The sequence below is a fragment of the Giraffa tippelskirchi genome, chromosome 2, assembly GCF_054371585.1.
Source record: "Giraffa tippelskirchi isolate mGirTip1 chromosome 2, T2T-mGirTip1v1.2.pri, whole genome shotgun sequence".
Classification (NCBI taxonomy): Eukaryota; Metazoa; Chordata; class Mammalia; order Artiodactyla; family Giraffidae; genus Giraffa; species Giraffa tippelskirchi.
In genome coordinates this window covers 118,134,599-118,161,930 of record NC_137276.1, presented here as the reverse complement: position 1 = coordinate 118,161,930, position 27,332 = coordinate 118,134,599, and the positions used below count along the sequence as shown (strand labels likewise).

General features: G+C 43.7%; 1 protein-coding gene across 2 annotated transcripts in view; it reads left to right on the top strand.

The window, feature by feature from the left end:
* PCNX2 (pecanex 2) overlaps nucleotides 1-27,332 on the top strand; it is a 308,594-nt gene that overhangs the window by 208,573 nt on the left and 72,689 nt on the right. For both annotated transcript variants that reach the window (XM_081570388.1, XM_081570387.1), the window contains 2 exons: nucleotides 1,034-1,163; nucleotides 27,186-27,244. In XM_081570388.1, the coding sequence (XP_081426514.1) occupies nucleotides 1,034-1,163; nucleotides 27,186-27,244 (189 nt within the window). The remainder of the gene's footprint in view (nucleotides 1-1,033; nucleotides 1,164-27,185; nucleotides 27,245-27,332) is intronic.

The window sequence follows — 27,332 nt, the reverse complement described above, 5'->3', positions numbered from 1 at the left end:
GAACCTGTGTACCCTGTATTAACAGTGTGGAGTCTTAACCACTGGACCATCAGAGAAGTCCCAGCCTTATAAATCAGATCAGACCTTCAGTAGAATCAAGCAGGCCCTCACCCTGAAGGACAAGGAATCATGTGCATACGTAAAACCTGGGCAGTGTGGCACCCCACTGATCTCTGCCACCTCTGCTCCTCTGACTCTTCCCCTCAGGCTCCACCATCAGCCCTGAACCACAGTGATGTGAGTGTGATTGACAGCTGTGGGAAGTTCTCCCATGACAGTGGGAAACCTCTACACCTCCCCCAGATTTCCAGAGATCAATTAGTTGAGCTTAAGCCAAAAGTTAGAGCTATACTTATTTTAATTTTGGACAATTACATTTCTGATCAGAGTATGTAAAGTTGAGGCATGACAACAAGTGGGAAACCCATATAGAGTACTAGGGAGATGACTTAGCCGGCAACACACTGTGACTTTATGTGTACATGTTTTTAGCTTATAAACCAGATATGAGCTGGGTTTTTTTCTTTTTTTAATTGAATTGATCTATTGGTGTTCAGTGTGTGATAAAAGACACAGATTTTTGAATAGCGGGAAAAGATTCTTTGAGGGACAGAGATGCTGTCTTCCCAAACAATGGTATTTATTTACTTTCAAAGTATAATTTAATTTTAATTATTTATAAAGCTGCTTACTTTAGTAAATGTGCCACAGTATGTCTGGTTCAGCTAATATTATCTCAGGAAAAAGCACTGTTCTTTTCAAATCTTAGATATTAAATCTTTGCCATGAATTGTGCTGAGACTGCTGGGAATTTTATGAGAATCATTTGGTTTTCACAGTTGTGATAAATGAGACCTAGCAGGATACTATTGAAAGTTTTACGTTTCCAAAAATGTATCTACAGCTGTCACAGGGATGCCCGTCTTTCTCCTTGGTGAGAAAATGTCTTTCATATAAACTTGATAAAATCTCAAATATTATTTAGGAAAATAACTACGAACACGCTTTTTGAGCCTTAACTCAAAATCCTCAGATTCTGCCATGCTTTTCTTTCAGACGTTTGCCACATCCATCGTTTCTACTCCATTGAGCCCATTTCTTGGGAGTGTCATTTTCATCACATCGTATGTCAGGCCAGTGAAATTCTGGGAGAAAAACTACAAGTAAGATCCTAAAATTGTTACTGACTTGCTTTGAAAAGACTTGAGTTCAGAATGCTCCTCGACCTTTGTCTATGAGAAGTCCAGGCATCAGGTTTTGTCCTCCTGTGGGGCAGCCCTAGCAACCCCACCTCCACCCTGCACCAGATCATCCATTCAGCTTCTAGGTTCTGAGCCAAGTCTACTGATGGCAAATTTGCAGTCGGTACCAGTCTAGGTTTCACCAGTTGTGAAGGAAAGTGAGTTATCACTGTGCGTTCTTTTTTTTTTTTTTAAAGCTTTTACTTTGTATTGGGGTTTAGCCGATTAACAATGTTGTGACAGTTTCAGGTGAACAATGAAGGGACCCAGCTATACATATACATGTGTCTATTCTCCAGCAAACTTCCTTCCCATCCAGGCTGCCACATAACATTGAGCAGAGTTCCCTGTGCTATACAGTAGGTCCTTTTTGGTATCCATTTTAAATATAGCAATCACTGCCCACTCTTAACAGTTGCCCTTGACAGGTTGTCTTAGGAACCATGGTCTAGTCATTGGATGAGATTGCTTGTTGGGGGCTCATCTTCCTTCCGTGGGCCTTTGAAATATACATGTCATGCATGTACCAGTGTGCATGCATCACAGCTCAAAGTGAGTACACCATTTTTTTATGAGCACTGTTGAACTTGTAGAAGATGATGCATGTGCTTTGTCTTGGCTATTTGTACCGGTCAGTCATCAGTTTCCTCAAGCAAACAGTGATGGAGCCAGAGCTGTGATTGTTTTTTGTTTTTTTTTCTTGGTTGTGCCACACAGCATGTGGGATCTTAGTTCCCTGATTAGGGATCAAACCCTTGTCTTCTGCATTGGAAGGCAGAGTCTTAACCACTGGAGCACCAGAGAAATCCCGCTAGGGCCATAATTTTGTCCGAAGTGGTGGGAAGTAATGATTCTGTGAGTAACTTTCAAGAGCCATTAATGGTTTGTGGGGGGAGGGCCTGAGAAGAGCCAGAGGAGCGGGCAAGATGAGCCAGCCTGTCTCCAGCCAGGTTGTCCCCTTTGCCCTCATCTACAAGCCATACCTGGGCTGTCCCATCCAAGCCCTAATCCATCTTCTGTAACGTATCTACATTGCCCATGGCTCTGCCTGGTGGCGCTAGTGGTAAAGAACCTGCTTGCCAGTGCAAGAGACGTAAGAGACATAGATTTGATCCCTGGGTTGGGAAAATCCCCTGGAGAAGGGAATGGCAACCCACTCCAGTATTCTTGCCTGGAGAATCCCCATGGACAGAGGAACCTGGCAGGGTTCCATAGGGTCGCAGAGTCAGACACGACTGAAGCTACTTCGCACACATGCACTGCCACTTTACAATGCGCCTTCATGTGTCACAGAGGCCAGAGTTATGTTAGGAGATCCGTGTGGTTAGACAGTTTATGTGAATGGAAATGCACATCTTTCTGGGGCAGGCAATAGGATGTTATGATGAAAACCCATTGCGGGCCGCCAGCCTGCCGGGGCTCACACCTCACCTCATCATTTGATGTGGGTGACTTCAGTCTTCTCTCTTCTCTTCTGTAAAATGGGGCCAAAGGAATAAGGCCTACTTCACAGCCTTGTGGGGGAATATGAGTTAATAGTCATAAAGCACCTCGAACACAGTAACTACCACATGGGCCTGTGCTGGCGGGGTTCTTCTCCGACTGCCCTGCCTGGAATTCCTGTCCGCCCCGACTGTGCTAACCAGTATTCCATCCCTGGGAGCTCACATTTAGGGGTCCTGGGGAAATTGAACCGAACTGGAGCACCCCAAGGTGAGTCAGTGCTGTGAGAGCACTAGGAGGTGGTCTCCTGTGGTCCTCTCCTGTGTCTGGCAGATTCCTCAACTTTGAAAAGATGGGCTTGTTGCTGTACAAGTGAAGCCATCTTGAAATTTACATGTAAGCAAGAGTCTCTTTTGCATTTGTCTAAATAGATGCTGGGGCTTCCCAGGTGTCTCAATGGTAAAAGAATCTGCCTGTAGTACAGGAGACGAAGGACACAAGAGTTCAATCCCAGGGTCAGGAAGATCCCCTGGAGAAGGAAATGGCAACCCACTCCATTATTCATGCCTGGAAAATCCCATGGACAGAGGAGCCTGATGAGCTACAGTCCATGGGGTGGCAAAGAATTGGACATGACTGAGTGAGCATGCATGCAAAGAGATGCTGGGCATATTTACAGTGTCAGAAGGAAAAGAAAGCCACCAGCACTGACTTGTCTTTAAGCTTCTTAAGGAGAAAACAATTTGGGGGACTTTTGTGGAGCTTGGAAAATCATACTTCCGGAAGGTACGAACACTTGAGAATAGGAAGTGTGACAATCTCATAGGCTTTTTAACTATTCAGGAAAGTGCACAGTATTTTAAAGGTGATCTTTAACATAAAAGATTTCTTTTTGTCTCCTGTTCTCAGATAAGTTTGAAAACCAGTTTTTGGTAGGGGGCCAGGGAAGAATTTGATAAGCAAAAGGCATCCCCTTTGAACTGGAGGGGGAGTTGTTCAGTCACTAAGTCGTGTCTGATTCTTTGCAACCCCATGGACTGCAGCACACCAGGCTCTCCTGTCCTTCACTATCTCCTGGAGTTTGCTCAAATTCCTGTCTGTCCATTGAGTCAGTGATGCTATCTAACCATCTCATTTTCTACCCCCTTCTTTTTTTGCCTTCAGTCTTTCCCAGCATCAGGTCTTTCCCAGTGAGACTGTTCTTTGCATCAGGTGGCCAAAGTATAGGAGCTTCAGCTTCAGCATCAGCCCTTCCAATGAATATTCAGGGTTGATTTCCTTTAGGATTGACTGGTTTCCCATAGAAAGGGAAGTGGGGAAATCTTTGTGAGATGCTTTTATTGAGGGGAGTCATCCTAACACCTGTGCAATACAAGTTATGTATTTTCTTATTTAGTTTACTCACTTCTAAGAGTCAGCCACCCATTCAGGATGATACACTGAGATATGAATTGTAGGTTTATGCAGATTACTTAAAAATATGGGCTGCTTGAGTGTTTCCTTATTCAGCCACACAAAGAGATGATGATTCTGTGACCCATTCTTTCGCTCAGTGTAGCACTCTGTTACATGTGGGGGCTTTGGTCCTCTGTCCTGGGATGAGAAGGGAACAGCAGGGTCTATGGGTATGTATGAGGATGTCCTGTCTTCATTAGGTCTCTCCGAAGGAGCCAAGTTGGAGAAAATATTCAGTCCAGCTGGTGGGGGCAGGGAGAGATGCTGTTGCAGAAGCCAGCCAGCTGAAAGTCTCTTGTCACCTTGTGTTAAGCCTCAGAATACAGAGCCCTGTGGTCATCTGCTTAAAAGATCGGTGATGGAATTTGGAAGAATAAGAGTGGTGGGAACCCAGAAAGGAAATGGCAGGAAATCTCATCTAGATCCCTGCCGGCCTCTGGAAAGCTCATTCTCTGTATCTGAAACTGTTGGTTTTTATTTCAAGCACTAATGACTTTTCTTATTCTTATTTGTGAGTGAGTGTCTCTCTGGCCATTCCTATTACTTTCTTTTCAGTCTGACGCAGAGAAGCAGTTGTTAGTGTAATTGATTGTTTACTAACTATCCCAGCTAAGAGATACTCTCCTCTCTGTGTGTTATTGAGCACAGTCTGCCAATGGGCACCAGGGTCACCAGCCTCACCCTGGGAGTGTGATGAAGAGCCCTCCTCATCTCCTCACCTGGCTTCCTCTCCCTCTCCACCTCTGCTCCCTCACTTTCCAGTCCTCTGATTTCTCTTCCAGACCTTCTAAAGCTGCCTTTGGTTTTTGCAAGACTCCAGTGAGCCCTGTACCCTAAGGAGCCAGCTTCTTTCTTTTTTTTTTTTTTTTTGCTGTGTGTGGGATCTTCAATCCCCCACCAGGGATCAAAGCCATGCCCCCTGCATTAGACGGGCAGAGTCCTAACCACTGGACTTCAGGGAAGTCCCCTGGGACCATGTTCATGCTCTGTGGAAACAATAAGTCACCAGCTACCTGGTGACTCTGGCCTGTCAGTTTGCCCCAGCTTGGTCTGTCTTGAGATCCGCAGAATCGGTACCGAAACGCTGCTCCTCCCTGGGGGCCGGTGACAAACATGTCCTCTGCCCACCTAACTAAGCTGCTCTCCGGTTGATTCCCCAGAAGCAGCACAGGTCACACTGTCTCAGAGGTCAGTGGTGGCCCATTGCTGCCTGAGGAGAAGTCCCCCAGAGCCCCGCACTGATGGACGTGCTCTGTGTCTGCCTCTTCCAATATGGCAGCCCTCCCAGCACTCGCCACAGGGCTGGTGTGGCTGACATTGAGAATCTTTTGTGTTTTAATTAATTTAAATGTAAGTAGCTGCAGGCTGCTGTGTTGGACAGCACAGATGCAGAGCCACCTCGCCTCAGTCCTTATCTTCCACAGTGCTTTTTCATACATCACATGTTCACATTTTTCATTCCCAGCCCTCCCTTGGCTGTGGTCTTCTCATCCAATGCTCTTCCCTCCTATACACCTCCACTTCCACCCACACAGATTCAAAGGCAGAGAATCATTCCACCTCTTGATGGATGAATGGAAGGTTCGGGAAGGACTTTTAGGATGAGAGATACCAAAGCCATCACTTTTGGAGAACAAATTTGCCCTGTGGCTGTCGTAAATTGTACCAAAGATTGGTGTGGACTGATACTACTTCCAGGTTTGGACCTCTTTGTTTTCATCTTTGTGTCCCTGTGTTGTGCATACAGAGCAGCTATGCACACAGTAGGTGTTCTATGACTATTTCTTAACTTAATTAAGTCCAACAATATTATGTAAAAGAGAAAGGAAATCATAATCTGAATTTCATTTGCCACCAACACAATGTTCACTGTTAAACTGTTCTTAACTAAGAAGGTCTTTAAAATCAATCTTGATGAGTTCTGCCTGGTGTCTCCATTTAATTTACAGGCAATGATGGCAAATGCACTGTAATAATAGTGCCTGATGTTTATAAATCCTCTTATGTTAGAGTACTTTTAAAGAGCTTTAGAAATACATATTGATATTATGATTTATCATCCTTCTCTTTATATATAAACAATTGCTAAATAACCACTTTATCATTAACAGGAAGCAAATATTTAGGCTAGAAAGTATTTGACTCATGGCCCTGGTTGTTTCAGCCAGTGTCTCGGTCCTAAAGGAGTTGACTGGTCAGGAAGATTCCCTGGAGGAGGGCATGGCAACCCACTCCAGTATTCTTGCCTGGAGAATCCGATGGACATATGAGCCTGGTGGGCTCCAGTCCATAGAGTTGCAAAGAGTCGGACATGACTGAATTGACTTAGCACGTCCTCAGCCCTAAAGAAGGAAAGTTCCATTCACAATGATTTGATTTTGATGCATCAAAAGTCTTCTGTTGTTGTTCAATCACTAAGTCATGTCCAATTCTTTTTTGACCCCATGCACTGTGGCCTGCCAGGCTCCTCTGTCCATGGAATTTCCCAGGGATGGATCCTGGAGTGGGTTGCCATTTCCTTCTCCAGAGGGTCTTCCTGACCCAGGGATTGAATCCACAGCTCCTGCATTGGCAGGTGGATTCTTTACCACTGAGCTACCAGGGAAGTTCCAAAAGTCTTCTATAAAATGTTAAATACCGTAGCTATGAGGAGACACATGTAACAGTCACCCGAAGGGCACATGAAACTTCGTGGTTGTTGTATTTCTATTATATTGTCTAGATTCATTTAAAAATGTTAAATAGTTCTGGACAACATCCTTGTTAACAAGTATACTATAAGCATATTCATGAGACCACTGTGCTGGCTTAAAATAGGAATCATTCTATGTGATTGCTTTACAAAAAAAATCAACTCTGCATTCCATGCCTTTGTTTGTTGTGTTCAGTTGCAGATGTCGTGATCTTGTCCCACCCTAATCAGGAAGAAGATAATCAATGTGACTTCATTTTCAACTCTTCCTGAGATGGTGATGGTACTCAGAAAGACCTTGATTAAAATCCCAGTCCATATGCTCCATTTGATGTTTGACTTTAGGAAATTATTCAGCCTTTTCCGTTCAGTCGCTCAGTTGTGTCCGACTCTTTGCAGCCCCATGGACTGCATCACGCCAGGCTTCCCAGTCCCTTTCTCTATCACCACCTCCCAGAGATTGCTCAAATTCATGTCCATCGAGTTGGTGATACCATCCAACCATTTTATCCTCTGTCGTCCTCTTCTCCTCCCACCTTCAATCTCTCCCAGCATCAGGTTCTTTTCCAATGAGTCAATTCTTCTCATGAGGTGGCCTAAGTACTGGAGTTTCAGCTTCAGCATCAGTCCTTCCAAAGAATATTCAGGACTGATCTCCTATAAGATTGACTGGTTGGATCTCCTTGCAGTCCAGGGGACTCTCAAGAGTCTTCTCCAACACCGCAGTTTCAAAGCATCAGTTCTTTGGTGCAAGTTTTCTTTATGGTCCAACTCTCACATCCATACATGACAACTGGAAAAACCATAGCTTTGACTAGATGTACCTTTGTTGGCAAAGTAATGTCTCTGCTTTTTAATATGCTGTCTAGGTTGGTCATAGCTTTTCTTCCAAGGAGCAAGCGTCTTTTAATTTCATGGCTGCAGTTATCATTTGCAGTGGTTTGGGAGCACAAGAAAATAAAATCTGTCACTGTTTCCATTGTTTCCCCATCTATTTGCCATGAAGTGATGGGACCAGATGCCGCAATCTTTGTTTTTTTGAATGTTGAATTTTAAGCTAGCTTTTTCACTCTCCTCTTTCACTTTCATCAAGAGACTCTTTAGTTCCTCTTCATTTTCTGCTATGAGGGTGGTGTCATCTCCATATCTGAGGTTATTGATATTTCTCCTGGCAATCTTGATTCCAGCTTGTGCTTCATCCAGCCTGCCATTTCACATGATATGCTCTGTATATAAGTTAAATAAGCAGGGTGACAATATACAGCCTTGACGTACTCCTTTCCCAGTTTGGAACCAGTCCATTGTTCCATGTCTGGATCTAACTGTTGCTTCTTGACCTGCTTACAGATTTCTCAGGAAATTATTAGAAGAAATGAAGTAGCCTGCATAGTCAACAAAATTCAGCCTCTGAGCCTGTTAACTCATGTGTAAAATGGGATGGCTGTCTCTGTGTGCCTCCTAGAAGTTGTAAACACCAAAGTAATCCTGTACCCATTTTGCTTTCCTTCTTTGTATTTTTTAAAATTTATTTTTAATTGGAGGCCAATTGCTATACAAGGTTTTGTTGTTTTCTGTCAAACAACGTGAATCAGCTATAAGTGTGTGTGTGTGTGTGTGTGTGTGTGTGTGTGTGTGTGTGTGTGTGTATGTCCTCTCCCTCATCACCTTTTTTTTTAAAAAAATTTGGTCACAATGCATGACATTTGGGATCTTAGTTCACTGACCAGAGATGGAATCTGGGGTCTTCTGCATTGGAACCATGGAGTCTTAACCACTGGACTGCCAGGGAAGTCCCTTCTTTCTTGTATTTTTATCTGCTGTCATTTAACTTTTAATTCTGGTAAATCTAGACATGTTTTATGTTTCCTTGCAACCTACCTGAAATCGTTTCTGAAATGGCAGCACACACCATAGCAACCCACGAAAGAACACATGTGTAGACCATGGAGCATCATATCCACAGCCACCCTGCTGTGAGATGCTCTGTAAATACTAGTTCTCACCTCCAGATGCTATGGTTATTTTGAAGCCTTAGCCAATCCCAGAGCCTGGGTTCTGTTCTCTGAGTATCAAAGCTGCCTTAGTGGAAAGAATTAGATCTCCAAAGTGCCATTCTTTTGTGGTTTATCGAACAACAGAATAGATGATCAAAATATTTCAGCTAGTCTCAGTGAGCTCTCATGGGTCTTACTTTGTTATTCCCCAGCCCCTTCTTGGGTTTGTAATATAGAAGGGAAACTAGCTGGACCTTCAGAATTACAGAATCCCCCCTGTACTGTCTGTACAGGGAGGGAGTCCTCTTGCTACTCCTCTGGAGCAGACCTTGTATCTCAGTCAGCACCCCTTGTGAGCATTGGAGCAGACGTTGTATCTCAGTCAGCACCCCTTGTGAGCATTGTCAGCCACAGTAGTGGGCTCTTACTGCACTAGATCTGCTCCTTGTGGCATTAGCCAAATACCCCATACACCTGGATATACCTGCTGATCCTGAAGCACGCAGCATCCTTGCTCCACCGTACCATCCTTTAGCAGTTTGAAGGAAGCTTTCCTTCCCTTCTCAGCCCTCTGCTTCAGGCTAAACAGTCCTCTCTGTTCTTGGTGTGAGATGGTCTAGACCTTGAGCATCTCAGCTGCCTTCATCCAGATGTTTACTGAGATTTCCCTGTCCATGTCCTTCGTAACAGATACCTCCAGGTGTCACCTACTCAGTTCACAGTAGAGGGACCTGTTACTTCCTCTAAGTCCTATGCTCTGCTCTCACTTATGCTTCTTAAAATCTTGTTGTTCAGTCACTAAGTTGTGTCTGACTCTTTGCGACTCCACAGACTGCAGCACTCCAGGCTTCCATCCTTCATTGTCTCCCTAAGTTTGCTCAAACTCATGTCCATTGAGTTGGTGATGCCATCCAACCATCTCATCCTCTGTTGTCCCTTTCTCCTCCTGCCCTGAATCTTTCCCAGCATCAGGGTCTTTTCCAATGAGTCAGCTCTTTGCATTAGGTGGCCAAAGTATTGGAGCTTCAGCATCTTAAAATCTAAACCTCCTCCATTATTTTGCTTAAGTATTGCCAAGCCAAGTCTTCCTCATCCCACTCTTATGTGTTTATGTTTTACTGAAAGGCAGAAATTTCCATTTCCTCTATCAACTCTTGCCTTCTTGGCTTAAACTCAACATTCCAGTCCATACAGGTCAATGTGTCTACCATCATTCATCATCTCTCCAGCCCCTTCACTTGTACTGTCTGCAGATGGGCTTACCTGTCATCATCTGGATCTTCATTCATGGTTTGTTAATGATGATGAGCTGGACAGAGTCATGGATGCCTGATGTGGTTAAGGCAGTCAAAAAAGAAACTCTTAACTTCACACTTTATTTTCTGATTTTTTCAGAATTAAGGGATTTTGCTGGATATTCTCTTCCTAGCAAGCTGTTTTAAGGGTGGGTTTGTAAGATCTTCGTTCAAAGCATTAAACATCTCAAAAGGCATTTTGTTTTATATTTTATATTGGGGTGTGCTGCTGCTGCTGCTCAGTCACTTTAGTCATGTCTGACGCTTTTAAGACCCCATGGAATGTAGCCCGCCAGGCTCCTCTGTCCATGGGATTTCCCTGGAAAGAAGACTGGAGTGAGTTGCCATGCCCTCCTCCAGGGGATCTTCCCAACCTAGAGACTGAACTCACATCTCTTGTGTCTCCTTCACTGCAGGCGAGTTCTTTATCATTGAGCCACTGGGGAAGCCCCTGTTGGGATATAGCCTATTAACAAACAATGTTGTGATAGTTTCAGGTGAACAGTGAAAGGACTCAGTCATACAAACACATGCATCCATTTCCCCCCAAGCCCTCCTCCCCTCCAGGCTGCTGCATAACACTGAGCAGAGTTCTGTTTGCTATACAGTAGGTCCTTACTGGTTTTCCATTTTAAATATAGCCCTGTGTGCATGTCCGCTCCAAACTCCCTAACTATCCCTTCCTTCTATCCACCCTCCCTGGTTCATTCTCTAAGTTCATTTTCTAAAAGTCTGCAAGTCTGTTTCTTTTTTGTATGTTCATTTGTATCATTTCTTTTAAGATTCCACATATAAAGAATATGATATTTCACTCAAAAGACATTTTTTAAGTGTAAAGCAGGAAGCTTATATGGCTTATGGGTTAATAGTAAAATGTAGCATTATAATTCAAGTCTTCAGTTCTTCCAGAGAGGGATTTACATATTTCAACTTGTAATGAAGCTACCCCACAATTTATTTGGATATGTTTTAAAAGGGCTTCCCACATAGCACTAGTGGTAAAGAACCTGCCTGTCAATGCAGGAAACATAAGAGGTGTGGATTTGATCCCTGGGTCGGGAAGATCCCCTGGAAGAGGATATGGCAACCCACTCCAGTACTCTTGCCTGGAGAATCCCATGGACAGAGGAGCCTGGTGGGCTACAGTCCATGGGGTTGCAGAGAGTTGAACATAACTGAAGCGACTTAGCATGCATGTTTTATAAAGCACTCGGACATAGTTGCTGTGGGGTTAAAGTCCTGAAGCTCCCTTATCAGATGTCTTAGGGCTACTAGAGCTCTTGAATCCATACCTAGGAGTGTATTGGGCCCTGGATACATCACTTATTAAAGCAATAGGAACAATGTAGCAGTAGTAGCAGTAATGGGAGTGAGCCTCATCTTTCTGTATTTAGTGACCACCTGCTCACTTTCTCAAATATATTCATTCCTGTCCTGTCACCCACTTTGGAAGTAAGATTTCATTTTTCTCATTTCACAGATCCGAAAAAGGAAACTCAGGGCAGTGAAATAACTTGCCCAAGATCACAGGACAAGTCAGTGGCCAAGCCAAGATAGTAACCCAAGTCTGGCCTTATTTCAGGCCTTGCGCATTTCCCATTATGTCATAAAGCTTCTCAAAATGCCTTCCACACCAAAACCAAAAAACAAACCAACAACAACAAGAAACCCCAAACTAAAGCCAATGACTGCCAGTTAAAGCTTTTGCTCTTGACTCGAGAGGTGCGGTCCCAAGGGCCTGTCTAGAAGGGAAGGTGGCTGCAGCCCGGACCTGGGATCCCGTGGGCTTTGTTCCAGGAAGGCCTTCTCTGGGTCCCCAAGGGAGCTCTGTGCAGCCCCTCCCCATGGGGTCAGCACCGGGTGCTACAGAGGTAGGTGGCTGTGTCCCCTGCCACCTCCACAGAAGCGGACGTGGGGCCCACACCTCTCCTCTGCCCTCAGGCAGGTCCAAACTGACCCGAGTCAGAACACGACTTGCCCAAGTGCACGCTTGCTCATTTGCTTCAGTCATGTCTGACTCTTTGTGTCCCCATGGACTATAGCCCACCAGGCCCCTCTGTCCATGAGAATGTCCAGGCAAGAATACTGGAGTGGGTTGGCATGCCCTCCTCCAGGCGATCTTCCCAACTCAGGGACTGAACCCACATCTCCTGCAGCTCCTACACTGCAGGCGGATTCTTTACCACTGAGCCACCAGAAAAGCCCGACTTGCCCAAGGCCACTCTTGGGATCATCCTCGGAGCGGTCTCACTGATGACTGGACCACTGGAGTCTCGAAGCTCAGGGGCTTGAAGCCCCCTCCTCAGGCTGCATGAGAGGTGGTGAGTGGCCGCCTGGCCAGATCTGGACCATCGCTGGGGCGTTCATCATTCCCTGTTTCCTCGGGGACCTCGTGATGCTCTCGCGTCCCTGAGCTGGGCGCCTCAGTGCTCCTTCCAGAGGCCCTGATCAGGAGCTGCAGTCCCGCCTGATTCTCAGGAGCCCTGGATCCCACGCAGGAAGGTGAAGGGACACCCCCTCGGGTATAGCCTGCTGCCTCAAGGACTGCCAGAACCAGCAATGGGAGCCTCTCCCACTGGGAGATCCAGAACCACCAATGATGTGAGGCACTGGGGCACACTGGTTCCAGACCCTGCCAGGTGGGTAGGTGTGACTTCGGATCAGGACTGAAGCCTGAAGGACCCTCATGAGTTCACCTGAGGTCCTGAAGAAAAACTCAAGCCCAGAAAGGGTTGTTGTTGTTGAGTCGCTCAGTCATGTCTGACTCTTTATGACCCCATGCACTGCAACACACCAGGCTACCCTGTCCCTTCATTATCTCCCAGAGTTTACTCAAACTCATGTCCGTTGAGTCGGTGATGCCATCCAACCATCTTATCCTCTGTCACGCTCTTCTCCTCCTGTCCTCAATCTTTCACTCTTTCCCAGCATCAAGGTCTTTTCCAGTGAATTGGCTCTTCACATCAGGTGGCCAAAGTATTGGAGCTGCAGCTTCAGCATCAGTCCTTCCAATGACTATTCAGGATTGATTTCCTTTAGGATTGACTGGTTTGATCTCCTTGCAGTGCAAGGGACTCTCAAGAGTCTTCTCCAACACCACAGTTCAAAAGCATCAATTCTTCAGTGCTCAGCCTTCTTTATGGTCCAACTCTTACATCCATACACGGCCACTGGCAAAACCATAGCTTTGACTATATGGGCTTTTGTCGGCAAAGTGATGTATCTGGTTTTTAATACGCTCTCTATGTTTGTCATACCTTTCCTTCCAAGGAGCGTGTCCAACTCTTGTGACCCCATAGACCGCAGCCTGTCAGGCTCCTCTGTCCATGGGATTTCCCAGGCAAGAATACTGAAGTGGGTGGCTGTTCCTTCTCCAGAGTTCCAAAGATCAAGTGTCTTCTAATTTCCCAGAAAGGGAGTCAAACTAATTAATTCAGATGCAATTTTCGTTTTAAACAGGCAATTTGAGAAATTCCTGTCTGCAGCCTTCAGTGCCCTTAGCTCTCTGGAGTCTCCAGTAACTTGATAGGCTTGTGAAAGGAATCAGGAAACACCCTCACTTTTATTGGGAGCTAATGATAGGTCTTTGGGAATCCTCCCCCAGAAGGGATTCAAAGTCTGATGCATATAGACATCTGGGTGTTTTGAGCCATTTAAAAATGCTTGAGAGTCACTTTAAGGTTCTATACGGGTGTCTGTTGATAAATGAGGCATGTTTTGGGATTAGCATGGTTTAAGCCATGTCTGGGGAGGCAGTGCGTCCTGGTACTTACAAGGACAGTCAGGGTGGGAAACTGGACTAAGTCTCGAACTTTCCAAAAGTGATAGAAGTGAAGATAAGCCAGTAATAAACATTCTCAGTTATGCATAATGAACTGGAGGTGTCAAGATGGAGTGAAGAGCCAAAGGAGCTCAGAGTTTAGTATCAGTAAATCTCAGCCAGGTTCCTGGGGATACATGAGTGGAGTCTGTGGACATGTATCCTGACTCATGTTTCATTCCATTTTAGAAGAACCTAGTTCTGCATAAATACTGCCCTGGACTTCAGGCCACAGGTAAGCAAGAAACAGATGAGCAAGTGAGACTGTGGCCAAAAAGACAATGGAAAAACAAGGTGTGAAACCCAGAGTCCTGGAGATGGATTGTTTCTGCCTGGTCTGAGTGAGCTCTGGGACTTTGGGGTATGCCAAGCCTGCAGGAGAGGAGAATCCTATTTTCCACTGGACTTGGTGGTGTAGAATGAAAGCTTAATGCTTCTGGCAGCCTTTTTGTCCCCATGAGGTATGAACTGACCTGAAAACACAGCAAACAGTCAGGGCTGAGGGACGTGAAGAATGATTCCTGATGACACCATCCACTCTAAGTGCCCCTGAGTCCAGCTGGGCTCCATTGACCTTTCAGCTATGTGAGTCAATGCATTTCAGATTTTTCATAAGTGGTTTCCAGTTGGGTTTCCTATCACCTGAAATCTAAACACTCATAATAAAAGCAAGTAATAGCTTTAATCAAAAGGATCTTTCCCTCGCCATTTTATTTAGGGGAATGACAGCACAAAGGTAAGATCTTCAGCGCTATAAGTCTGTGAGCCTAGTCTAGAACTGCAGGAAGGGTGGACCGGCAGGAAGGAGCCTGAGCCTTCTCTGCTCACTGGCTGATACATCCTGTGTCTTACCAGAACTTCCACGTCTCTTCTCTGTCTTGGATGTTCTCAACCGGAATCCCTGTTTCTGTGTCTGAACGCTGTTAACGTCTGAGACACTAAATGGTGAACCTGGCCCCATCCGGCTGTTTCGCTGGTGGATGACAAAGCTCACACACATGTACCCAGGGGTAAGGTTTGACACTTCGGGTGTGGTGATGAGCGATTATGCAAATGAACCAGAAGGATGATGCTCTTGAGGAACTCCAAAGCGTTGAATTTCTCAAATAGCACAGGTTTGAGCTTATTATTCCTTGTGCTGCTGTGCATAATTTTACTCAGAGTCCTGTTCCACCCTGCTGAGCAGTTAGAGAATCTGAAAGGTGCAGAGCAGTGAAGTTGACTGGGCGCCTGCGGGAAGGCCTCCACCTGCCCACCTGCTCCCCGGCAGTCTGGTGCTGCTGACTGGACATATCAAGGTCACCTGGGAGTCAAGGTCACCCAGGAGCAAGGCTGTGTGTCTGTCTGCAGGGAGTGTCAGCCGGGCACAGCATGCAGGCAGAGCTCTTCTCAGGCCTGGCAGCTTTTCCAGCTTTTAGGCATGTGTTGGAGATGGAATTGATTGATTCTAAACAAAGGAAGGCAGAAGTCCTCAGCTTTTGCCTCTCAGACCTTTTTACTGCAGGGCTCGAGTGTTGCTGGCTCAGGAGATTTATTGGGCAGATGGACGTATTTGCACAGTTGAGGGTTTACTCCCCAATGCCAAGAACCCTGAGCCCTTTCAAAGTTCTTCTCTGTGATCAGGCAGGCATGTTACTGGCCACACTGTCCCCATCAGTGACACATTTGGCTAAGGGATGGCCACTCTGGGTCCTGGGGGACTTTTGTATTTGAGACTCTAGGTTCAAACTCACTCGTTAACATTGCAGTCATGGGGGGCGTGGGCAGAAGACTCTTTAATTTTGTAACTGTCAACTGAAAAGAAAGCACAGCTGAAAAGTTGAGAATTATGTTTTATTTCAAGTACTTGCTGAAGCCTGCAAACCCAGGAGACAGCCTCTCAAAAGCCCTGAGGAACTGCTCAGAAGAGGTAAGGGAGGAACCAGGGTATATAGTTTTGCAACATAGACCAGGTAGTCCCAGAGCATCAAATGATTACTGTTAATTAAAGAAAATCAGACCTCTCAAGGAATTTAGCACTTTTCTATGTATGGGCAGATGCAAGAGTCTGGGCTCATGGAAATGATTCCTTTGACACTCACCTCAGCTACCTGGAGCCAGCATCCTGTGTTTTCCCATCCTGAATCCCCTCAGGGTGAACCATTATTGTTTTTTGTTGTTTACTTGCTAAGTCATGTCCTACTCTTTTGCAATTCCATGGACAGTAGCCCATCAGATTCCTCTGTCCATGGGATTCTCCAGGCAAGAATACTGGAGTGGGTTGCCATTCCCTTCTCCAGGGGATCTTCCTGACCCAGGGATCAAACCTGCATCTCCTGCATTGGCAGGCGGATTGTCTACCACTGGGCCACGGCAAGCCGCAGGGTACACCGTTGGGTGGCTCTAATGCACGGCTTGATGGCTGCAGCATCGTTTGTTTGCTGATGTGGCAGGCAACATTTATCGTTCACAATACTCTGAGCATATTTCCAAGACTGACTTTAGTCCCTCTTTATTGAAAGCTAGGACCTGTCCCAGCCTTCACACATGGTTGTTCTTTCAGGGTTTATGATACAATTGGCTGATTAATGAAATTAATGCATTATGTGAACATAGGAAGCCATGCTCTTTTTTCCTTGTCACTTTGAAAGCATTCTGCTGTCATCACCACTCCACAGGGTTTATAATGCCCTTTCTTGTCTCAGTGACTGCGTTTGTCTCTCTCTGTAAACACAGTTAAGTAGATGGATGCTCCCCAGCAAGCTGGTTTAAATGAAAAATGACCAATAATGGAAAAATAATCCCATATGTGAGAATTAGTAGAAATGTTACCTGATTAAGAATAATGGCAATTTAATGTATTATATTCCTTTTCTGTTTTGTATTGTCTAAATAAGTTAAATATTTTGGTGTTTGTGTGGTTGGAGCTTAATTTTCTAGAGACTGGGAAAGCTTTGGAGAGAGGGATACTTTGAGGTTTGAGAGAAAGAAAGGAGAGAAAGTTCTTAGTGGATTTTAAAGAACACTGTATTATTTTTGTTGTTCAATCGCTAAGTAGTGGCCGATTCTTTGTGATACCATGTACTATGGCACGCCAGGATCCTCTGTCCTCTATTATCTCCTGGAGTTTGCTCAAATTCATGTCCATTGAGTCAGTGATGCTATCTAACCATCTCATCCTCTGTCATCCCCTTCTCCTTTTGCTTTCAGTCCTTCCCAGCATCAGGGTCTTTTCCAGTGAGTTGGCTGTTCTCATCAGGTGGCCAAAGTGTTGGAGCTTCCAAACAATACAGAAAGTATGGTTTGCGTAGAGAATGAAATTTTTTAAAATCTCTAATTTTAAGAGTCATCCACAATGATAGAACTCTAGCTTTCTAGTTAAAGTTATCCGGGATAAAGCCTTCTGAGGAGGTTTTTCTCCTCATTGTCAAAGACACTGCCTGGGGGAAAAGCTGGGGAGGTGGAGGACAATTGGAGGAGGTGAATGATCTCATTTCCTGTTGTCTATAATGCCTGAGCTCTCAGAGCCAGGATTCAATACAATTTTAGTATTTAAAATCAAATTTGAAAAAACATATTAGGATTAAAAAAAAAATCACTGTTCTTTTTTTTCCCCATAAAAGAAATCTATACCCAGATGTACTGATGCAATGATACAAAAACTATTTCCTATTTATCCATTGTCATTCCTGATTCCCTTGGTAATAAGTCTGTTACAAGGTTAAGTGATTCTTTGTTTAGTTTTACAGTAGACAGTCAGAAGAAGGGCTCTGTATTTCAGTTTCATATCAAAAGTGCTGTTTTTTAGTTGCCATCTTATGCACTCAGAAAACTGAAGGTCATAAGAATTATGGGAGTCTTTCTTTTACATCTCTCAAGTAATTTAATAAATCATAAGCCAAGTTACAAACAGAAATCAGATTTATCAACTTAAAATTTCAGTCTTATTCTTAGGGTTTCCCTGCGTTACTGTTTTTATATAATGTTTCCAGGCCAAATTATTTTTCATAAGGTACACCATCACTGCAAATGCAAGCATGAGAGGTCAAGCCTGCATAGTTATTATTGTTGTTTAGTCAGTAAGTTGTGTCCAACTCTTTGCAACACTGTGGACTGTAGCCCGCCAGGCTCCTCGGTCCATGGAGTTTCATAGGCAAGAATGCTGGAGCAGGTTGCCATTTCCTACTCCAGAGGATGTTTCCCACCCAGGATTGACCCAAGTCTCCTACGTGGCAGGAGGATTCTTTACTGCTGAGCTGCCAGGGAAGCCCCACAAACCTGCATATGACACCTTTATTTATCATTTTAGTCAGTGTAACTGATTAGGCAAGGTGTCTCGTGGTGATTATAGAATTAGAGCACCATTTTAGTTGAACTTGGCTTTGTAACAGGTTTGAAGATTGAGCATGGATGAGGTAAAATGTTATATATTAGAAGTGAATGAAATAACAAAGGAAAAATGAAGTCCTTCTCAGTGGAAAAAGGAGCTGGTGTGATTTTATTAAGTGCCACGTCCCTCGAGGACAAAACTGCACCGTGTCTTAACAGCCTTCATGTTCGGAGAACGTGTCTTCTGGATTTGCTCTCTCTTTTGAGACGAGTAGTTGTGAAAACAGGAGGGTCTGGAGGTAATTTGTCAGGGCTGTGTCACTGCAAAATCCTGCAATCTCATTGTCAATGGTTGGCATTTCTTTTTTCTGTGTGCTCACCTTGATCCAAATTCTGTACATACCAGTGGTCACTAATAAAAAAATAAATGTCTTCATCCCCAGGAGAAATATCATCCAGAACTCTAAATAAAACACTGTCAAATTGGGCCTCTTTTTACCAGGAGGCTATTGTACCCAGAAGTCAAAACCTTAAGTCAATCATGTTACTCTTGGGGAAGCAAAAACCAGCAGCACCCTGATCATTTAATACATATGAATCCCTTATAATCTTTCGCATCTCCATCTATTCAGTTCCCCAGTTAGGCCCAACCACACGCAACTAGAATTTTTTATTACGGTTTTGATTATTTGCATTTGCAGAAACACTTTCATCCCCTAAATATTTATGACTTCTCAGTGAATGAATAGTTGGACTTCATATTCCATAGTTGAAATGTTGGAGAGTCTTGGGTTTTTCTGACTGAAACAAGAGAAGTGATCCTAATTTGCAATGCAAATGAGTTAAGGTGAGAGATGAGAATCACACATGAATGCATCATAGTCACAGAATTCAGGCCTGCTACTAGCTATGGAGTTTTTGTTTTGTTTTGTTTTTTAATGTATCAGTTCAGTCCAGTTCAGTTGCTCAGTCGTGTCCGACTCTTAGCGACCCCATGAACCACAGCACACCAGGCCTCCCTGTCCATCACCAACTCCCAGAGTCCACCCAAATCCATGTCATTGAGTCGGTGATGCCATCCAGCCATCTCATCCTCTGTTGTTGTTCCCTTCTCTTCCCGCCCTCAATCTTTCCCAGCATCAGGGTCTTTTCAAATGAGTCAGCTCTTCCCATCAGGTGGCCAAAGTATTGGAGTTTCATCTTCAACATCAGTCCTTCCAATGAACACCCAGGACTGATCTCCTTTAGGATGGACTGGTTGGATCTCCTTGCAGTCCCAGGGACTCTCAAGAGTCTTCTCCAACACCGCAGTTCGAAAGCATCGATTCTTGGGCGCTCAGCTTTCTTTATAGTCCAACTCTCCCATCCATTCATGACTTCTGGAAAAACCATAGCCTTGACTAGACCGAGCTTTGTTGGCAAAGTAATGTCTCTGCTTTTTAATATGCTGTCTAGGTTGGTCATAACTTTCCTTATGTATCACTTTTTTAAAAAAAGTTTTTCATTTTGTATTGGGATATAACCGATTAACATTGTGATAGTTTCAGGTGAAGAGCAAAGGGCTCAGCTATACATATACATGTGTATGGAGAATTTTTAAATTAAACTTTTTTAAAGCTAAAGTATAAATTCACATGGAGTTGAAAGAAATATAAGAGAGAGATCTCCCCATACACCTTGTGTTCAATTTCCATGTGTTAACATCTTGCACTACTATCACTGGGATATTGATGTTGGTCCAGTTGAGATATTGACCATCTCTACCCACACAGAGATCTCTGCTGCTGCCCTTTTATATTCAAAACACACTCTTCCTTTCTGCAGCTTGCTGCTTCTTAACTCCTATAACCATTGATCTGTTCTCTAACTCTAATTTTGTTATTTCAAGAATTTTATATGAATGGAATCCTACTACAATTAACTTCATGAGATTGGCTGTTTTCACTCAGCCGTAGTTCACTGAAGATTCATCCAGATTATGGTATGTCAATAACTGTAATTGCTAACCAGTATCTCATATTATAGGCTTCCCTGGTGGCTCAGACAGTAAAGAATTTGCCTGCAGTGCAGGACACCTGGGTTTGATCCCTGGGTTAGGAAGAACCCCTAGAGGAGGGCATGGCAACCCACTCCAGGATTCTTGCCTGGATAATCCCCATGGACAGAGGAGCCTGGCAGGCTACAGTCCATGGGGTCTCAAAGAGTCGGACACAACTGAGTGACTAAGGACAGCACAGCACATCTCATAGTATGGAAATGACAGTCTGCTTAGCAACTCACTCATTAAGGGACACCTTCTTTTGGTCCAACTCACCTCTGTACATGACTACTGTACATGACTATAGCTTTGACTATACAGACATTTGTTGGCAAAATGATGTCTCTGCTTTTTAATATGTTCTTTAGGTTTGTCATAGCTTTTCTTCCAAGGAGCAATAGTGAAGGACAGGGAAACCTGGCTTGCTGCAATTCATGGGGTTGCAAAGAGTTGGGCACAACTTAGTGACTGAACAGCAGAGGGGCATCTGTGTTGCTTCCAGATTTTGGCTTTTATGGATAAAACTGCTAGGGACATTGGTCTGTGGGGTGTTGGGTGAACATAAGTCTTCACTTCTCTAGCATAATTGCCCAGGAATATAATTGCTAGCTCATATGGTAGTTATGCTCATATAGTTCATATGCTTGCTAGACAGTGTATTAAAAAGAAGAGACATCACTTTGCGGACGTAAGTCTGTAAACTCAAATCTCCAGTTTTTCCAATAGTCATGTACCAATGTGAGAGTTGGAGCTTAAAGAGTTTGAGTGCCAAAGAATTGATCCTTTTGAATTATGATGCTGGACTGCAAAGAGATGAAACCAGTCAATCCTAAAGGAAATCAACCCTGAATTTTCATTGGAAGGACTGATGCTGAAGCTGAAGCTCTGATACTTTGGCCACCTGACGCAAAGAGCCGACCCATTGGAAAGGACCCTGAAGCTGGGAAGGATTGAAGGCAAAAGGAGAAGAGGGTGGCAAAGGATGAGATGGTTAGATAGCATCACTGACTTCATGGACATGAGTTTGAGCAAACTCTGGGAGATAGTGAAGGATTGAGTAATCGGGCATGCTGCAGTCCACAGGGTCGCAGAGTTTGAAACGACTTGGTGACTGCACAACAAAATGGTAATTTTTTAAAAAAGAAACTGCCGTATGTTTTTTCAGAGAATTGATACCATTTACATCCCCACCAGCAATGTGTAAGAGATCTAGTTTATGCATATCCTTGGCAGTATGTTGATATTTTCACTATTTCTTACTTTAATCATTCTGATGGGTGTATATAGTGATACCTCCTTGTGGTTTTAACCTATGGTTCTCTTATGAATTATGATATTGAACATCTTTTTCTGAGTTTATTTGTTGCCAATCTGTCCTCTTCACAGAAATGTTTGTTCATGTCTTTGTTCATTTTCTTTTGCATTCTTTGTGGGGGTTTTGTTTGTTTTGGTTTCTTTGTTTTGTTTTTTACTGTTGAGTTTTGACAGTTGTTTATATATTCTAAACACTTGTGCTTTGTTGGATATGAGGTTTGAAGATATTTTCTCACAGTCTGTACCTGGTCTTTTCGTCCTTTTGGCAGAGTATTTTGCAAAGCAAAAGTTTTTCAAAAACATTTTTGACATGTGCACATGGACAGATCTCCAGAATAGACCATGTGTTAGGCCATAAAACAAACCTCAGTAAATTGAAAAGGATTGAAACTATATAACATATGCTTTCCAGCTACAATAGAGTGAAATTAGAAATTAACAGCAAGAGGAAATCTAGAAAATTCCCAAAGATGTATAAAAAAAAGTTACCATAAACAACCTATGAGTCAAAAAAGAAATTATAAGAGAAAATTAAAAAATATTTTGTGGTGAATGAAAAGGAGAGCACAGTATATTAAAACGTATAGTATTGTCAACTTTAAACAAGCACAACATGAAAGTTACAAGTTAAGTTGTATTGGGAGGAAAATGAGGACTGCAGTCCAGGAGACAGCACCTCAAATACCTCTGAGAACTGCTCCAAATATCATATATTAACACATATATATGAAATCTAGAAAGATGGTACTGATGAACCTGTTTGTGGGACAGCAATGGAGACACAGGTATAGAGAACAGACTTCTGGACATTGTGCAGGAAGGAGAGGGTGGGATGAATTCAGAGAGTAACATTGAAACAGATACATTACCATAGATAGTGGAAATTTGCTGTATGACACCGGGAGCTCAAACCAGTGCTCTGTGACAACCTAGAGGGGTGGGGTGGGGTGGGGTGGGGGGTGAGAAGGAGGTTCAAGAGGGAGGGACATATGTATACCTGTGGCTGGTTCATGGTGATGTGTGGCAGAGACCAACACAATATTGTAAAGCAATTATCCTCCAATTAAAAATAAATAATTTTTTAAAATGTAGTGGAGAAGGACAGTATGTATGTGATTTTGGTGAAGGAAGTGTACATACAATCAAGCACATGTTTTTTCAGAAGCTTTCTTCCAGTCATGAGAAACAGTCATCCCATGAAGGATTGCAGTGCTTTTCTAGATATGAGGAGACCAAGAATTGGGCTCATAAAATCAGCTCCTAAAAATATCTTAACTATCTAAAGACCTATCCTGCCAGTTTTATTCCCCCAGATCACGGAGTGCCTCATTTCTGTTCTCCATCTGAAAGGCCTTACAGGGGGTGTTGAAAGTCAGCAGCTGCAGCAGCACATGATTTAATCCTAGTAGGGGGAGATATGCTTAGTTGCTCAGTCGTGTTCGACTCTTTGCGATCCCATGGACTGTAGCCCACCAGGCAAGTGCCCATGGTAAGTGCCAATTTGTAGTTGACAGTATGTAGCAAAGGCAGTGCTTAGAAATTCATAGCTGTGACTGCCTAGATTAAAAAAAAAACGCCTAGATTAAAAATAAGAAAAATCTCAAATCAATAAGCTAGTCTTCCATGTTAAGAAACTAGAAAAAAAGGAGCCAACTAAACCAAAGTAGGGAGACATAACAAAATAATAAAAATTAAAATGATGAGAAATGAAATAGAGGATAGGAAAACAGTAGAATAAATTACACCAAAAATTGATTCATTGAAAAGATTGACAAAATTGCAAACCTTTATCAAGAATGACCAAGAAAAAGAGACTCAAATTACTAAAATCACAGTTAAAAGTTGAGAACATTTCTACCAACATTGCATAATTGAAAGAGAATTCTATAAACTACTGTGTATCAACAAATGAGATAACCTAGCCAAACCGGAAGAATTCATAGAAATACACACACTACCAAAATTGACTGAAAAAGAAATAGGTAATCTGAGCAAACCTATAACAATTAAAGGGAATTAATAGGTAATCAAAAACTCACAACAAGAAAAGCCCAGAATCGGTTAGCTTGACTCTCAAATTCTCTAAAATGATTAAAGAAGAATTACCATCAGTTCTTCTCAAATCTCCACAAAAAAGAGTGGAGGAAGGAATAGTTCTTAAATCATTCTGTAGGGCCAGTATTACCCTGATACCAAAGCCAGACAAAGTCATCACAAGAAAAGAACCTTAGATCGATATCTCTTATGAATATAAACACAAAAATCATCAAAAAATACTAACCCAAATGAAACTTGTGCATATATTCAACTTAAAATGTGACAGTGTCCTTCTGTTTAGTGTCTGACTGCCTTCTCATTGTCCAGATTTCTCTAATGCTGTCTTGCCCCATGAAGAGAACAACAGTCCATCCATCCTGGTTTCTCCATATGAACAGATACCCACCAAAGTTCTTACTCCAGCCAGTCACACTTCCTCATCAAAAATGGGGACTACTTCTCCCATAAATAGTCTATGTGAGCTGTCAAACCGGAACTTGAAACAGTATAATTAAGTTACTATTAAATTACTTAAGCTCCTCAGGTGAAGCCACATAAGAGACAAGGTGCTGGATTTAGGGAGAAGGCAATGGCACCCCACTCCAGTACTCTTGCCTGGAAAATCCCTGGACGGAGGAGCCTGGTAGGCTACAGTCCATGGGGTCGCTAAGAGTCGGACACAACTGAGCGACTTCACTTTCACTTTTCCCTTTCATGCACTGGAGAAGGAAATGGCAACCCACTCCAGTATTGTTGCCTGGAGAATCCTAGGGACGGCGGAGTCTGGTGCACTGCTGTCTATAGGGTCACACAGAGTCGGACACGACTGAAGCGACTTAGCAGCAGCAGCAGCAGCAGCTGGATTTAGGTGAGGAGGTAGGAAGGCAAAGCTTGAAGGGAGGAAATGAGCTTTGCTGTTGGCATTCCATATTAACATAAGGGAGAGATGCTTCAGAGTGAGTCACCTTCTCTGGGAAGACCTATCATATTACTGGACTCTTGGCTTGTGGCCCTTGGGACACTGTGACAAGCAGTGAGCCTTGACTTTGCCAGGCAGGTGCTTAGAGCACACTCACCTAACCACGCCGGCATTTTGAACTCTCCCTGAGATTGGAGAGTGAGTTGGAAGCCCCCACCAGGTAGCGCTAGTGGTAAAGAATCTGCTGGCTAGTGCAGAAGACACAAGAGATGCGGGTTTGATCCCTGGGTCAGGAAGATCCCCTGGAGGAGGAAATGGCAACCCACTCCAGTATTCTTGCCTAGAAAATCTCGGACAGAAGAGCCTGGCAGGCTACAGTCCATGGGGCCGCAGAGAGTCGGACATGACTGAGCAACTGACCATACCACACACTGAGCAACAGAACCGACGTTCCTGCAATAGGACAGTGAAGGCAGAAATCCAATTACTGAGCTAATTAGCACCTTTGAGTGGTAAGCACCAAATTTACAGGAGGAAAGTACTGGAGAAAACCTTGAATACCCAGTATGGCTGACAGTTGCCCTTCTTAGAGAGTCTGGTGGTGAGCCAGAGGCCCTAGGGGCACACAGGCAGCATGGATTAGTTACTGCTGATCAGAATTTAGCCCTCTGCATCTGGCCTTTTGCAGATAGCTTTTCATTTAACATAGTTTTAGAAGGTGTTTTAATTCCCTAAGGAGTTTGGTAAATGACTTTCTTTTCGCTCAATCCCATTTTAAAAATTGTTTATTCTGCTGCTGAAAATTCCATTTGTCCTAGGTCTTAAGGTGAAATTAAAATTCCATTCAGGGACTCACTATGCCAACATGGGATTACAGCCTTCATTAGAAAGAATTTTGTTGTTCGCTTTATTTTCTGCCACCCAGGCTCTTTTATTTTCAAAGCCGACCTGAGGGTATTTGCAAGGAAAATGAAGCAGTAATAGAACAACGTGACCTTTTCGAGCTGTAACAGAATATCCCTTCTCTACAACCCATCTGGAGCATCTAGTCTACAAAACTCCAACAGGACCCTGCCTAGATAGTTCTCATATATCTGAAACATGGTATATCTAGGTATGGTAAAGATAAGACGCTCATTATGTTCAAACTTGTATGGAACCCTCCATTCAGTGGTCTGTTTCTAGTGAAAGCCCTTTCTTTACGGCATAGGTTTAGCCATATGAAATTTTTGTAGGAAGAGGGATGCTTTCCAGGGCCTGAGAGTGGGCTCTTGTCTAACACTCAGAAATGAATTGTCTAAGGAGACACACGTGCTGACAAAGCAAGAGACTTCAATGGGAAGGGGGGCGCCGGGTGGAGAGCAGCAGGGTAAGGGAACCCAGGAGGACTGCTCTGTCAAGTGGCTCACAGTCTCAGGTTTTATGGTGATGGGGTTAGTTTCCAGATTTTCTCTGGCCAGTCATTCTGACTCAGGGTCTTTCCTGGTGGCGCACATATCAGTCAGCCAAGATGGATGCTAGCAAGGAGGATTCTGGGAGGTTGGTAGGACATTTTGACCTTTCCTGAATTCTTCTGGTTGGTGATGTCTTGTTAGTTCCGCATTCCTTACTAGGATCTCCTGTTGTAAGATACCTCACACAAGTAGTTACTATTGTGTTTGGCCAGGATGGGGCAGTTTCAGTCAGTTGTTCCCCTAACAAAATTGCCATTTTTGTAGATCATAAACCGCTGAATATCATTAGCTTCATGTGGTTGGTGTCAGTTTCATATTTCATCCATCAAAGAATGACAAGACCACCACTCAATGTCTGAAATAAGTCAAGGCTGGTCCAACATCGTCTCTCCAAGCAGAACAGACTGTTGCACTTATAAAGGGTTTGGGGGACATCTGAAGTTCAAGGGCAAATGAGATTTAGATTCAGAAATGGGGTGATACCATCTGCAGGGCAGTCACTTGGGGAAACTGTTATTGATCGGTCACTCCTCAGAAGTCTGGACTGAGCCTGTCCCTTGCTGGCTGACTTTCAGAAGCAAGCAGCCACTGTGAACTGGCTGCCTTACCAAAGCTGTAAGTTGAGGTGAGTTGTCATAACTGAAAAGGTTTAAAAATCATTCTGGTGGCAACTGGTTACCGTGGCTACAGACAATCCACCTTTTCCTAAGCTGCAAAGAGCTGTTTTTCATTCTTATAGTTCAACCTAAGGAGAGTCTGTAAGAATGCACAGCTCTTGAAAGCAAGTGGTGGAGACCTGGACTACTTACAAGAATGTTGTGGAATCAATTTGAAAAGCAAGATAGCTATGTATGCACTGCTCTCAAGTACTGTCAGTGAGTGGTGACAATTTCAATGCTTGCTTTTATATTCTGGGTTGAATGCTCAGAATTGATAAAGATGAAGGTCTATCTCCTGTACCTAAGCACTAAACATCTCTTCCCTCTACGTGTTTTCTGTACTTTTCCCGCCCTTCTGACCCCTCTCTTCCTTCAGCCTTGTCAATGTAGAACAATAACTCTAATATGTGATCTCCATCTCCCCTGGATTTCCCACTTACACAGCTGATTCTATGAGCCAGCTCTCATTTGCAGGGATCTAATCACAACCTCTTACTCTTTTGTGGCTCTTTCTAGTACAAGGCGTGTGGATAATTCCAACACAAGACTGGTGGTCCAAATTGAAAAGGATCCAGGTAAGAGGATATCTTCCTTCTCTTTCTCTCTTTTTTTAATGTTTATTTAATTTATTTTTTTGGCCATGCAGCATGTGGGATCTTAGTT